At 41.3% G+C, this 14,661-nt stretch overlaps 1 protein-coding gene across 3 annotated transcripts in view; it reads left to right on the forward strand.

The window, feature by feature from the left end:
* Nucleotides 1-6,212: 6,212 nt before the first annotated feature.
* Nucleotides 6,213-14,661, forward strand: part of Armc8 (armadillo repeat containing 8) — a 93,092-nt gene continuing 84,643 nt past the window's right edge. For all 3 annotated transcript variants that reach the window (XM_075964885.1, XM_075964886.1, XM_075964887.1), the window contains exon 1: nt 6,213-6,336. In XM_075964885.1, the coding sequence (XP_075821000.1) occupies nt 6,292-6,336 (45 nt within the window). In that variant the 5' untranslated portion in view covers nt 6,213-6,291. The remainder of the gene's footprint in view (nt 6,337-14,661) is intronic.

The following is a 14,661-nucleotide window of genomic DNA, read 5'->3' on the forward strand; positions in this document are numbered from 1 at the left end:
CTCTGACATTTCCAGGAGATGCAATCGCACAGCACAATTCCTCTGGTTCTTTAGTCTTTCTCCCTTTTCCACCTGAGCCAGGGCTGTTACACAGAGAAACCCTATCTTGAAACACCAACGTTAGTAATGATGATGATGATGATGATGATGATGATGATGATGATGGTGGTGGTGGTGATGAAGTCAGGAGGTGACTCCTGAGCCTTAGTTGAAGAGGCTCTGCTATGGTCCTGAGTGAATTTGTATTATTGGCATGAACATGGCCATGTCAAGGATCCCAGTGTCTTCGACCCATGTAAATGACAAAGCCTTCCCCTGGTCCAAGTATGAGGAAAGATTGCCCTTTAGCTAAAAGTTGTGTATGCAGGAACTATCAAGTCTTAAAGGACAGGCTCACAACCAAAAATATGAGGTTGTTTTCTATTTTTGTTCAAAGGTGTTCTAATTTCGAAAGATATTGCAATGGCTATGTAGATTGCTTTTGGTAGGACATCCATTTTTACAATACTAATTTTTCCAATCATTTAGCCTAGAAGTCTTTCCACCTTTGTCTTCCTTAATTTCTTTCTTCAAGGTTTTAAATTTTTCATCATAGAAGTCTTTCACTTCCTTCCTTAGATTTATCTGATTTTTAAGGCTATTGTGCCTGACATTATTTCATTATTTTCTTTCTCAGTATATTTATGTATCATTGGTGTACAGGAAAACCACTAATTTTATGTTAATTTATTATTATTATTACCATTATTATTATCGTTGGTTTTTCGAGACAGAATTTCTTTGTGTAACAGCTCTGGCTGACATGGAAATCACTTTGTAGACCAGGCTGGCCTCAAACTCAGAGATTTGTCTGTCTCTTGCTGGAATTAAAGGTGTACTCCATCATGCTTTTAAGTTAATTTTAAATTCTGACACTTTACTGAAAGTGTTAATTACCTCTAAAGTTTTCTGTTGGAGTATTTACGGTCTCTAATGTATAGAATCCTGTTATCTGCAAGAGGCACATTTTGACTTCTTTCCTTTTTAAGATTGCATTGTACTTTTTTTAAATTAATTTATTTATTTACTATGTATATAGTATTCTGTCTGAGTGTATGCCTGCAGGCCAGAAGAGGGCACCAGACCTCATTACAGGTGGTTGTGAGCCACATTACAGGTGGTTGTGAGCCACCATGTGGTTGCTGGGAATTGAACTCAGGACCATTGGAAGAGCAGGCAATGCTCTTAACCGCTGAGTTTTTTCAGACAGGTTTTTTTCTGTATAGTCTTGACCATCCTAGAACTCAAAAAGAGATGGCCTACCTCTGCCTACCCAGTGCTGGGATTAAGGGTGTGTGCACCAAGCCTCAGTCTATGGCCTTGAACTCACTGAGATTCACTTACCTCTCCTAGTGAGTAAGTAAAGGTAAGTGCCACTATGTCCATTTTTGTTATTCAATTTTTTACATTATTCATTCTTTTATTTTATTTATGATTTGTGTGCATGTATACCTTCGGAGGTCTGAAGAGGGTGTTGGATCTTCTGGAATTTGATAACTACAGATGTTCGGGAACTACCATGGAAGAGCTGGGAATCAAACCCAGGTCTCTGCAAAAGCTACAAGTGCTATGATGATTGATGAGCCATCTTTCCAACATCTTTTATTATGTTTATTTATTTATTATTTATTGTGTTGTTCTCTCTCTCTCTCTCTCTCTCTCTCTCTCTCTCTCTCTGTGTGTGTGTGTGTGTGTGTGTACTCACACACACGTGCATGCAATAATTCATGTGTGAGATCAGAGGACAACTTGTTAGAATTGGTTCTCTCCTTCAACCTTTTTTGGGATGGAACTCAGGTTGTTGGGCCTGATGAAAAGTACCTTCACTTTCTAGGCCATCTCGCCTGCCTGAATTCTACTTTAAAAAGTCTAGTGGGAAGATCTACTTCCAATCAAGATCTTTGAAGTAGGGAGATATAGCATTAATCTAGACCTTTTGATCTTGGAAAATCCACCTCTAATTTGGGCCACACTTTCTGCTTGAAGCTTATATAGTAAGGACATGGAAGAAGGAACCTTTTGCTCTTTGCTTGCTTGCTCTTGCCTCACTACTGTGGTAATATTTTGTTTGTGCTTTAATAAATAAAGCGAAGATCAGAGTGTGGAGCTAGCCACACAGGTTCGTCACAGAGGCAAGGCAGTGGTGGCACACAACTTTAATCCTAGCACTCAGAAGACAGAGGAAGGCAGATCTCTGTGAGTTCAAGGCCACCCTGGGGTACAAGAGATTAAATCAGTCTAAAAAAGAAACAGAGACAAGTGGTGGTTGCTCATAGATAATGGTGGAAGTCACAAAATAATCCCACACTAGTTCAGAGTTATGAATAATAAAGGGTTATTTATTTAGGGGAGACTTACAGATCACTGTCCTAGATAACAGTCCTCTGCATGAACAGGGAACAAGAAGAGAGTAGCAAGAAGCCAGAGTGGAAAGCAAGAGAGCGAGCCTTTACAGCTGCATTTATAGTATAAAAGAACATGCCCAAGTGGGTTGGTATGTTAAAGGCTATTGGCTGAAGGAGTGGAAGGAGCTCCCATAGCACACACCTTTAATCCCAGCACTAGGGAGGTGGAGATGGGAAGGGATATGGCTGCGCAGAGAGAGGAATATAAAGTGGGAGGACACAGGAGCTCTCAGGATTTAGTCTGAGGTTTTGAAGGGATGGCAGTCAGTCTGAGGAGTTGTAGAGACAGGATACCTCATTTGGTCTGAGGATTTCATAAATGTAAGAACTAGTGGCTGGCTGCTCTGCTTCTCTGATCTTTCACCCCCTAATATCTGACTCTGGGTTTATATGATTAAGACCAATTAGAATTTGCACAACACACTGCCAAGTCTTATCTTTAACTGGCATTAGAGCCTACTTCTTTGGATTCTGGCATATACTGAAGACCAGTTGAGACAAGTAGCCTCATGGACTGAACAATTACTGGACTCTTGGACATTTATAGCTAGCCATTGAGCCATTTTTTGATTAGCTGGACCTCAATCTGTAAGTCATTCTAATAATGCCCCCCATTCTCATTCATTCTCTCTCTCTCTCTCTCTCTCTCTCTCTCTCTCTCTCTCTCTCTCTCTCTCACACACACACACACACACACACACACACACACACACACATAAGCAGCACCCCTTCATGGCTCTGCATCAGCTCCTGCCTGCAGGTTCCTGCCCTGGTTGAGTTCATGTCCTAACTTCCTTTGATGATGAACTATGTTGTGGAAGTAAAAGCCAAATAAACCATTTCCTCCTAAAGTTACTTTGCTAATGGTTTTTTTGTTGTTGTTACAGCAATAAAAACCTTAAGACAAATATTATTATTTTTTTTTGGATATAGGGAGAAGTGTCATTCTTGTTTGTAGAAGTTCTGAAATGTTCCTTGGGCTTAACATGGCCTTTGCTGTCTTAAATCTATAACAGCTTCATTACTAACAGGAGATGTTCACACTAACATTCCCTTTTGCAGGGAATGGAGGGCTCATGAGGTGCTTGAGACAGCGCAGAAGTGTCTTACAAGGCTGGTTCCTTGAGTAAATATAGACAGTTAGCAAGTGTTGAGAGGGCTTTGTGAGTGGCTGTCCTCTGAGCCAAGCAATTGACATCTTAGGCATTATGGTGGCCAGGTTGCAAAAGATCATCCCAGCTGGGTTGCTGAGGACACACACACACACAAACACACACACACACATACACACACACACACGGTGGGGGGCACAGAGAGAGGTAGTCCAGAAGGCAGAAAACTAATAGGATTTTCCTGGGGAAATCCTCAACTAACATAGTGGTGAACACTTGTTCCAGCCTCACAATGGATAATCCAGAGGCATTCTGTGTATTTTCTCAGAGGGGCTTGAGGAATAAACAAGGATCTCAATAGCAGACTCTAATGCTGGCTTTGGTTTTCTTTCTTTTCTCTTTTTGACTCGGGGATTCTGTTCTCTGGAAGTACTTCCAAATTAAACTACCTATACTCATATCTTATCCCAGGATGAAACAAAGCCAAAAATGTGTATTTAATAAACATTTAACACATGCCTATTGTAGGCAACAAGATAAAAGACTAAGAAGATAACATTTTTGGAGTGAATAGTATAAAGTTACTTCTCTCAAACATCTATAATCAATATACATAACAATTTCTCTAACAATATATTGTATTATATATAACAATATGTAGGATATATTGTTAATAACAGTATATCGGACATATTGTTATATATAATACATATTGTTATATTTTTGAATATATATAGAGAGTATATTGCTAGATATATTATGTTACAGGAAAGAAACAACTGGTACCTGAAGTTAAAGGATGATGCAGGCTGGGGAGATGCGCCAAGTACTCTTGCCACTGAGCCTGATGATCTGACCTTGATCCCTGGAACCCTGGATAAAAGGAGAGAATCAGCTTCCCAAACTGTTCTCTGGCCGGCATGTGCACGCACACACACACACACACACCCCAAAATGTAAAATTATTATTATTTTTTAATATTTATTTGCTTATTATGTATACAATATTCTCTGTGTATGCCTGAAGACCAGAAGAGGGCACCAGACCTCATTACAGATGGTTGTGAGCCACCATGTTGTTGCTGGGAATTGAACTCAGGACCTTTGGAAGAGCAGGCAATGCTCTTAACCGCTGAGCCATCTCTCCAACCCTGTAAAATTATTTTTTAAGAAAAGAGGTAAGGAATGAAGTGTAGATCACATAGCTATAGAGACCATGTGCCCAGTTACAATCTGCCTGGTTGTAACAGGCATCCTAGGACATGATTCTAGGTGCTAGGTGGATGGACATTTAAATAATTTTGTATTTATGAGCCGGGCGATGGTGGCGCACGCCTTTAATCCCAGCACTCGGGAGGCAGAGGCAGGCAGATCTCTGTGAGTTCGAGACCAGCCTGGTCTACAGAGCTATTTCCAGGACAGGCTCCAAAGCCACAGAAAAACCCTGTCTCGAAAAACCAAAAAAAAAAATTGTATTTATGAATGAATAAAAAGGAACACAACAAACTTGATTTCACCGATTATGGTTTAGGAAAAAGTTAAAAAATTTAAATTTAAAACTAAATTGAAATGACATTATTGGATGAATAATACCCGGGCAAAGACTGGCAAAGATTGTGTAGTTAGGATGAAGATTACAGAATTTAGGATAGAATATATTGTTACAGCAGGAAGGTTCTCTTAAACTTCCAGCCTTCCAGAAGTGCAACATTTGTAACAGACCTATAAGCAAGGGTGATGAGTGATACAAAGAACTTAGAAAGTACAGGAGGAAATGAGGAGCAGTGAGAAAGAAACGCTTTTGCTTTAACAGCTTATGGCTTTATCCAGAGGAGCGGTAACAACCTGAATTAGGTATGACTTCTCTTCTCGGACTGTTTTAGTATGAAATATTCAGATGACCTTCCCCCATATGACTCAGAGGCTGGAAGAAGTCTAATATATAGGCAGCACAATGCTTTCCACATTGCAGGCATGTTATTTTGTTTATTGGTTCATTTATTCTCATTAGCCCTTATTTTACAGTCAGGAGAACGGAAATATAAGGAGACCAAGCAACCTGTTCAAGATAATGGTGCTAACTAAAGTAGCAAGGATTAAATCCAGGCGTCTTACTAGAGTGCCCATTCTTAACGCACTATACCAGAATAAGTAGGTCGGACACACAAGGTTAAAGCAGGTTGAGCGTTGAAGCATGAACCGACCGTTCTTATTGGTGGCATGACCCGGTTTTGAGACCAGTTTCTCCAGCCTTAAGATGGAGATAGTACCGAAACTAGGAGTTTGGTGTAGAGTGAGATAGTGAATGTGAAAGTGAACTTCAAACTACGTAGGTAACTCCACCTACTAGCATTTAGGAAAGAGAACCTGTAAACTGAAATTTACGAGCGCCGACAGCTCGTACTGCCCGGGTGAGGCTCCGCCCCCAGCCGGGGGAAGGTGGGGCAGGCAGGCCTTTGCGCATGCGGAGGCCGCTGCCCGCGCCCACCTCTGACCCCAGCGAGAGTAGCTGCTGTTTCTGAGAGGACGATTCGTAAGCTGGGGGGTCCGGCGCGGTTAACCATTCTCCTCTCTTCTGCCCAGTCCTTCAGTGCTCGAGCGACGCCCGGAGCTTGGTCGGTTCTGAGAAGCTTATCTGGCTTTCTCCAGAGGATCCGTCTGCTGGCCCCATCTGTGGCTGTCGAAAGTGCCGGCCTCGCGCCGGCGCCGGCAGCAGCCGGGTGGGAAGGCTCAAGATGGCGTGCCTGTTGGAGACCCCAATCCGCATGAGTGTCCTCTCGGTGAGTGACCCGCTCTGCGCAGGCCAACCCGGGCCCTGCCCACAGCATTACCCCGGTGCCGTGAGCTTCCCTAGCACCACGCCCTGCGGTGGCCTTATGTGGGGTACAGGCCACCCGGGCCGAGCCGGAGGCGTCTCCCACTCGCGAGCTCCCATCGGTGCGGATTCCCAGGACGACGTCCGGCAGGCGGGGAGGTCGGGCTCTAGGCAGCCGGCCCATGGGCGCGGCTTGGGCTTGGCCGAGCATTTCCCCTGCCTCCCTCTCTGCTCGGTTGCTTCTCTGGACCCAGCTCGCTGCCGGCGGCTGTTCAGGGCAGGCCTGGGACCGAGCGTCCACTCCATTCTACCGGGCTGTGGCTAGAAGAGGTGTGAGCCGTCCAGCTGCCACAGCACGGAGGTGCCAGGCTAGGCGTCTTCTGTCACGTCCCTACACCCAGGCACCTGCCAGAGCCGCTTGCTTTTTGGCAATGGGGGTTTCCGATCAGCTGCAACTCTTGCTATAGTGTGTGGTTATTTAGACCCCCTTTTCTCTGTTCTGCTCCTGCGGTCGCGGCTCTGACACTAGAGAAACTATGTTTCTATTGCCCGGTGTTCGTTTTTCTTTAGGGAGGGCAAAACATTTTAGAAGGAGGAATCAAAGGAGGGGAATAAAAAGAAAAAAAAAGACTAGCTTTCCACATCTTGATATGCCAAGAAGCCATACTATTTCGTTTTTTTTTTTAAGTTAAAAAGAACAACAACAAACCAAGGAGAAGACATTCACCTTGCACTATATTGTCCTTAAAAGAACAGGACCAGCAATGGAGTGAACAGGAATGAAAGTTGCTGGGGGCTAACTTTGGAGGGTTTTGCAACAGATTTTAGCTGTTGGTCTCCAATGATTCATTTGTTGTTGTTGGAAATAAAGGAGTATGCAGGCAGAGTGATTGATCATCTAGTAGACTTGTTGAAACCTATTGAGATGATAGTTGAATTCTAGATGACTTAAGATACCTACAGTCTTGCAACTCCAGCCGGTACCTTTTCTCTTCTCTGAACTCTTACACAAACACACTCGCGTGTCCAGAGGCACCTAGTTCTTCACTCCACTCAGGTTTAGAGCCACGCAGTAGCGTGCTATCTAGAAAATACTCAGGTTACAGTACAGTGCAGAATGTAATTTTGGGAGTTGGTCAACAGCTCTATCCCTGTACATGATATGCTGACCTGTTTACTTTAACTGCAACTAAAGAAGTACTGTTCACCCAGTTGTTGCGCACATTAATCTGTTACTCCACTGACCATGTCCACGGATGTTTTGTGGGAGAGCAGACCAACGACTTCTCTCACTGTATTAAAAGGCAAAAAGGATGTATCGTAACGGTTCAGTTCCCCTTTGATTGTGTCATTCAGTTGCAGTTTTCCATTAGTTCATCTGAAAAACTTTTGGTTGCCCCCGCCCCACTAGTGATTGACCCCAACCCTTTGCGCACACTTGGTAAAGTGCTCTTCGAATACACCTAGCTCCACCTGTGACTTCTTTACTTTTTGTACATTACCAGCTTCTATAGTATATATATAATTGAAGCTTCATTTGTCTCACTTTTCCAGTAAATGCTTATGCTCTGTTTATTTCACTCAAAAACTTCTTGAAGAATATTTTCCGTTTTGAGTTAGAATTTTCTTTAGCAAAATCTAGTCTCATTTGGGAGCCTAAACTCACTCTAGTTTTCCAGTTCTTCAGTCATAGGGCCTTAGGAAAGCAGAACTTTGGACAAATGCTTTCAAATGTCTGAACTTACTGATCTTCCATGCTAAAGGAAAGGTGTTCCCTTTCAAACAGCTAACTAAAGCACCGTTTCCATATTATTCATTAGAAGCTATCGGGATTGAGGAACTGGCTCAGTGGGTAAATTCCTTGCTTCACAAGCATGAGGATTTGAGTTAGGATCTCCAGTACTTACATAAGAAGCCACACATTGCAGTCCATGTCTGTGACATCAGTACTGGGGGCAGAGCCTGGAGGCTTTCTGGCCAGTTGGTCTAGTCTGAACACGGAGCTTTAGGTTTAGTGAAAGACCCTGTCTCAAAAAGTACAATAGAAGCAGGAAGATATCAGATGTTGATCTCTGACCTACACACACACACACATACACACACACACACACACCAACCACACCACACTTGGGTGAATCCCTATATGCCAGTGAAGTACAAAGCCCTGTGTTGTGTACTTTAGCAAATGCAAGGGTTTCCAAAATGCTCTGAAGGCGCTCATAGTCCTGATGACTGGAGTGTGGTAACTAAGTTGACTAATGGGAAATCAAATTGTTTTAAATGATTTCCATCTATAGTCCATTATACTTTCTTCCTGAGAGACCTCAGTTGCATGCTTAATCTTAACTACTCAATCCACACATCTACATTATCATCTTGACTTTCCGCCCACATCTAGTCTCAAATCTTTGTGTGGATGTCATCCATAACATCTAACGAGGCATGTTCTTTTTTCTGAGAAGACTTAGTCATGACTTCCCAGTTTGAGACTGTCTTTCACTCGTCATTCTGTTAAACTTCGCCGAATCATCTTCGTCTCTTTTTTCCCTCATACTTCTGTTTGTTATTAGTGTTGCTCACATCTTTTTGAATGAGGGCCCTCATTCAGGACACATTGCTTTGTGTATTCACTATCACAGTGTCTTTAATTATATTTATTTATCATGTGTCTGTGGGGGGGAGTGAGGTACATGTGTGCCACCGAGCGTATATGGAAGTCAGAGACAACTTGAAGGAGTGTGGTGCTCTCATCATGTGGGCTCAGGATCAATTTCAGGTTATCCGGCTTGGTATTCTGCCAGCCTTTGGTTATTTCTTGAGAGAACTGTCTTGTAATATTGCCGGTCTTGAACTTATAGGCTCCATCTGTCCTCCTGCCTCAGCCTCCTGGATAGCTGAATTACAGATGCACCTGCTGCATCCTTCTTCAGTAATTTTTCTGCCTCAGTTCAAGCCCATTTCTGCGTGGATTTCATAAAGAATACTTTGGAGACCACTCCTTAGTTTGAATTCTTCAGAGGGCTCTGGCTTTGGAAGGGGTGATGTTCATAGATAATTCTGAACTTTAACATTGTTTATCTCCCATAGGAACTATCCATTTCATAGAAGTGGATTTCTTAGGTTGAAGTTGATCATTAATTCTTCCAAATTCCAGTAACATTGTGCACTCATTGTATGTAATTGAAACTTTGTATATATTTTTGTTGTTGTTTGTTCTTTTCTTATTTATTTTGAGAGACAGTCTTATTGTGAAAGACTGGCCTTGAATTCAAGGTCCTTTTGTTGGAGCTGAAGAGATGGCTCAGCCATTAAGAGCACTTGTTGTCCTTGCAGAGGACACAGGCTTGATCCCCAGCACCCACATGGCAACTCAGCTCCAATTCCAAGGGGTCTGACACTCTCTTCTGACCTGTAGACACCAGGCATGCACATAGACACACATGCAAGCAAAACACACACACATAAAAAACACCTTAAAACAACAATAGCATTGTTTTGTTTCAGCCTCCAAAAGTACTTTACAGATTTTTTCATGTAATGTGTTTTGATCTTCTGACATTTGCTAAGTACGGCATTAAGTTAGGGAAAGCAGTGGTGAGCTACACGTACCTGTCTGTGTATTTGGAGGTTTTAGTTCAATAATAACACAGAATCATGGAAAGTTTTTCTGGAGACACTGAGCTGAGAGTTCAAGAATGAGTTAGAACTAACTAGGAAAAGACGACAGAATAGCAAAACAGTCAATAGATCCCCTCAATTATTATTCTGCAGTAAGTTTTTAAAGAGTAAATTAGTTCAAAGATAAGTGCTTGACTTTTTTTTTCTCAATCCTATTGTTAGGACTTTTTTTTTTTTAAGTACAAGGTACTTAATAAATGCTTGTTGAAGGAGGTGGATAGATTCAGCTCTCTTTGTACTGTACCATGGTCATTCCTGTTTAACCTTGGCCCTTCAACCTATTTCCCATGTTTTAAATTTTTTTCTTTTTTTCTCCTTCCTTCCTTCCTTCCTTTCTTCCTTCCTTTCTTTTTCTTTTGAGACAGGATTTCTTTGTGTAATCCTGGCTGTCCTGGATCAGGTGTCTTTGAACTCAGAGGTCAGCTCAGCCTGCCTCTGTCTCCTGAGTGCTGGGATTAAAGGTGTGGGCCACTACCTCTCAGCCATAAATTGTTTTGTATTTTTTGTGTTTATTTTTATTTATTCATTTATTTATTATGTATACAATATTCTGTCTGTGTATATGCCTGTAAGCCAGAAGAGGGCACCAGACCTCATTAAAGATGGTTATGAGCCACCATGTGGTTGCTGGGAATTGAACTCAGGACCTGTGGAAGAGCAGGCAGTGCTCTTAACCTCTGAGCCTTCTCTCCAGCCCTTGTTTTTATTTTTGAAATAAGTATAGGCTCACTGGAAGTTGCAGAGACGTCGTGTGTAACTCTAACTCTGGTTACCCATTGGTTATATTTTACATAATTACAGAGCCAGGAAATTGGTATAGGTATGTGGATATTTTTGTAGCATTTTATTACTGCTGCTGTTAAGATACAATAGTATCCATCACCATGAAGATTTCCTTCATCTACATCTTTAAAGTCACACTCCCATCCTTAATTTCTGGTGGCAACTACTTACCTTTTTTCCATTAACAATTTTGTAAGTTTTCTTCATTGTTACGTGAGCAGAAACATACATTCGTGGCCTATTGGGATTGAGTTTTGTCACTCAGCATTATGCTTTTGAGAGTCATCCAAATTATTGCATATATCTGTAGTTCGTTTCCTCTTGCCAAATAGTATCCTGTGAGTGGATGTCCAAGCATTTATTTATAATCAGTCATCTATTGAAAATTTTTGTTTCTAGATTTTGGCTATTATGACCTATTGTGGACAGTCTCTGACAGGTTCTTTATGTGGATATGACTGAAAGAAATACCTAGAAGTGTAGTTGCTAAAAGTATCATTTTACATATGATAAATGTGTGTTTAGTTTGTCAGGAAACTGATGAGCTTTTCAGGTTACCATTTTATATTTCTGTCAGTAATGTATGAGAGAGTAATGTAATGTATGTCAGTAATGTCAGTAATTTCTCAGTCCTTATCCATCGTTACTGTTAGCTTGCATTATAGCTTCTCTAATAGCTGTGTACTGATACTGTACTATGTTCTTAATTTGTGTTTATTTCCTTAATGAATAACAATGTTGAAATCTTTTCATGGAGTATAGGGAAATGTTTGTGTCTTTTTAAAAAAATGTTCTCTAATTAGACTGCTTGCTTTTTGGTTATTGAATTTATATGTTTATTAGGTGGGTATTTACAAGTACTTTATGTGGTCTTTTCTTCCTTTAGCTATAAGTGAAAAATGAACCTTGGGGCTGGTGCTTGTCTCTCAAAAGAACTTTGGTCTTAATCTCATGCCTTACACAAAAAGTAACTCAAAGAAGAGGTTTATTGTAAAAAATTAAAGAAACAAAACAAAACCAGCCAACGAAAGCCAATGCTTTACAATATAAAGCAGGAGGGCTGGAGAGGGCTCGGTAGTTAAAAACTAGACTCACAATCAAAAATAGAATAAAACAGGAAAAAATTCATGGAATCTTGTATTTGGTGAAGAATTTTAGACCTGTTGAAACAGTTGATAAGTTAGACTTAACAAAATGAAAATTGGCAAAGACCTTGTTGAGAAGGTGATTGCTGCAGGCGGTGGTGGTGCACATCTTTAATCCCAGCACGAAGAGGCAGGCGGATCTCTGAGTTTGAGACCAGCCTGGTCTACAGAGCTAGTTCCAATACAGCCAAAGCTACACAAAGAATCAATCTCTCTCTCTCTCTCTCTCTCTCTCTCTCTCTCTCTCTCTCTCAGAAAAAAAAAATGATTGTATTTGGTTTGGTCACTTTATAATTGTTTGAGGGAGGCGTGGTAATAAAATGCCTTTGAATTTGCATATCTGGTATAGACAGCTCAGGAAATTGTTGGCTTTAATTGGTTCCTTTACAGTCTTTCCCAGAGGTCAGTGCGTCCTTTTTAGATGGGCATCTTTCTTTCATTATATAGAGTTTTCAAAGTCTATAGATACCGTTCTGTTTTTGTCTGTTCAGTTCTTGACAGTTTTCTGTTTGGTGTTGCCTATTGCTGCCTATTGATCTGCTCTCTTTTGTGAGCAGTTGGCAGTAATAAAAAACTCTGTGATGTTAAACCCAGCTGACCTCTAAGCATAACTTCGTCTTCCTTTGGTTTGAGTAATAAACACAAAAAATGAAATCCGTTCATGTTTGCAGAGTTAGTGTATAAAACACCTCAGGGTTTGTAGGGTTTGTCAGCAGAGGTCCTAAAGGATATTGTTGATATGAACGTCTTACTCTTTAGTGGCAATGGGTGGCATATGAGGGCTGCTTATTTCATGTTTCAGGGCATTTTGTGGCCACCTGAATTCAGACACTTGTTGCTCAGTAAATCTTCTAACCTATGAAGACTCAGAAACTTCTTAATACAGTCTTCAGTTGTATCTGGGAAACTAGCCTTTGGATTGATTCTTGGATTTTGGCTCCCTGCCCTCCAGCCCCCAGTCCAGGGTTGTGTGCATGTACTGTCACTGAAGTTCATCCTCTATTTTGATTTTTTTTTCCCTTTCTGGTTTTTCAAGACAGGGTTTCTCTTGTGTAACAGTCCTGGCTGTCCTGGCCTGTTCTAGAGCAGGCTGGCTCATAAACTCATTGAGATCTACCTGCCTCTGCCTCCCGAATGCTGGGATTAAAGACGTGTGCTTTAACCACTGCCCAGCTACATTTTGATTTTTGATTTAATAGTTGCTTTACAGTAAATACTATCTACCAGGTTGATTTGTGGGTAAACATTCTTATTTGGCGTTATGTCTGTTCCCTTCTCATTCACTGAGTATCGGTGCTGTGATCCCTGAAGCATGGTGGGGGGTTTTAGCTTCTTAAGGATTAGTATTACCCACCCTCTTCACAGAAGATCATGCATATGCCTAAAGAATCACACGGTTTCTAGGGGTTCGAGGTTTCTCTGAAGCCTGCATGTTGGTCCTGAGTTAACTCCTTTACCTGTCCCAGTGTCAGACACCAAAATGTGCTATTCAAAAGCCATTTTAATTAGTTTGGAATGGTAAGAGTAAAATTAACAGTGTTTAAAACTCAGTTAAGGTTTCATGTTTGGGACATGAATCTGAGGAATCTTAACTTTTTTGGTCCAGATTTTGTCAGTGAACTCTCTCCCAAAGTGAACTCTGGCCACCGTAAGGGTTTCGTGTAGGAGATGGTATAATGGACTTTGGAATGCAAAGCTAGGTTAACTGGAGAGTCACTCTAGAAGAAAGTAAGATAATTGAGGGTTTCAGCACAGGCAAAAATGGAAAAACACATAAGAAGTATCTCATGGTATTGACATAATTTTTACAGGCTACAATGTAGATAACAGACAGGTAGATCCAGGGAGAAAATATAATGGAAAAGCTCTTGCCTACTGTAGACGTGAGGGCTGAGTGTAAATAAGCACCATGGATAGCTCCATGACAAGGCCACTTCTGCCTCTGAGAGGGGAGGCAGCCTGTGCACAGCAGTACTTTTGAGGTGCACCGAGAAAGACTATACCCAGGATCTTGAAGTCACTACACTGTTGCAATCTTGAATAACTTAAAAACTATTGTATGGTACAAGGCAACATCTATTTGTGTCTAAGTAGCTCACTTTTTTTTCAAAGCCCATCATCTCCGAAGTAAATTGGTACTACCTTGAGCAGATGTGTCTCATTTTTATTAAAAGCCCTATGTTAGCAAAACATTATATTTGTCATTCTGTAGGTCTTTGAAGTGTTTGAAGATCACCTATCTAAAATATATCTATTTCTGTTTGACCTTGAAAACATATATAACGCGTACAAGTTTGATTGTTATAGGTGACTATTAACCTGCATTTCTTCTTCTTTTTTTTTCCCCTCAAGACAAGACAAGGTTTCTTTGTAGCTTTGGTAAATGTCCTGGAACTAGCTATTGTAGACCAGGCTGGCCTTGAACTCACAGAGATCCGCCTGCCTCTGCTTCCAGAGTGCTGGGATTAAAGGCCTGCGCCACTACTGCCTGGCCCCTGCATTTCTTTTTTTTTCCTTTTTCTTTTTGCTTTTATTGAGCTATATATTTTTCTCTGCTCCCTTTTCTCCCCCCCTCTTCCTCCCCCACTTTCTACCCTCTCCCATGATCCCCATGCTCCAAATTTACTCAGGATAGCTCACTTTTTTATGTCAGGATTGAGATATAGGCATTTGCTATATCTTAG

This window comes from Microtus pennsylvanicus, chromosome 3, assembly GCF_037038515.1.
Source record: "Microtus pennsylvanicus isolate mMicPen1 chromosome 3, mMicPen1.hap1, whole genome shotgun sequence".
In the NCBI taxonomy this organism is placed as follows: Eukaryota; Metazoa; Chordata; class Mammalia; order Rodentia; family Cricetidae; genus Microtus; species Microtus pennsylvanicus.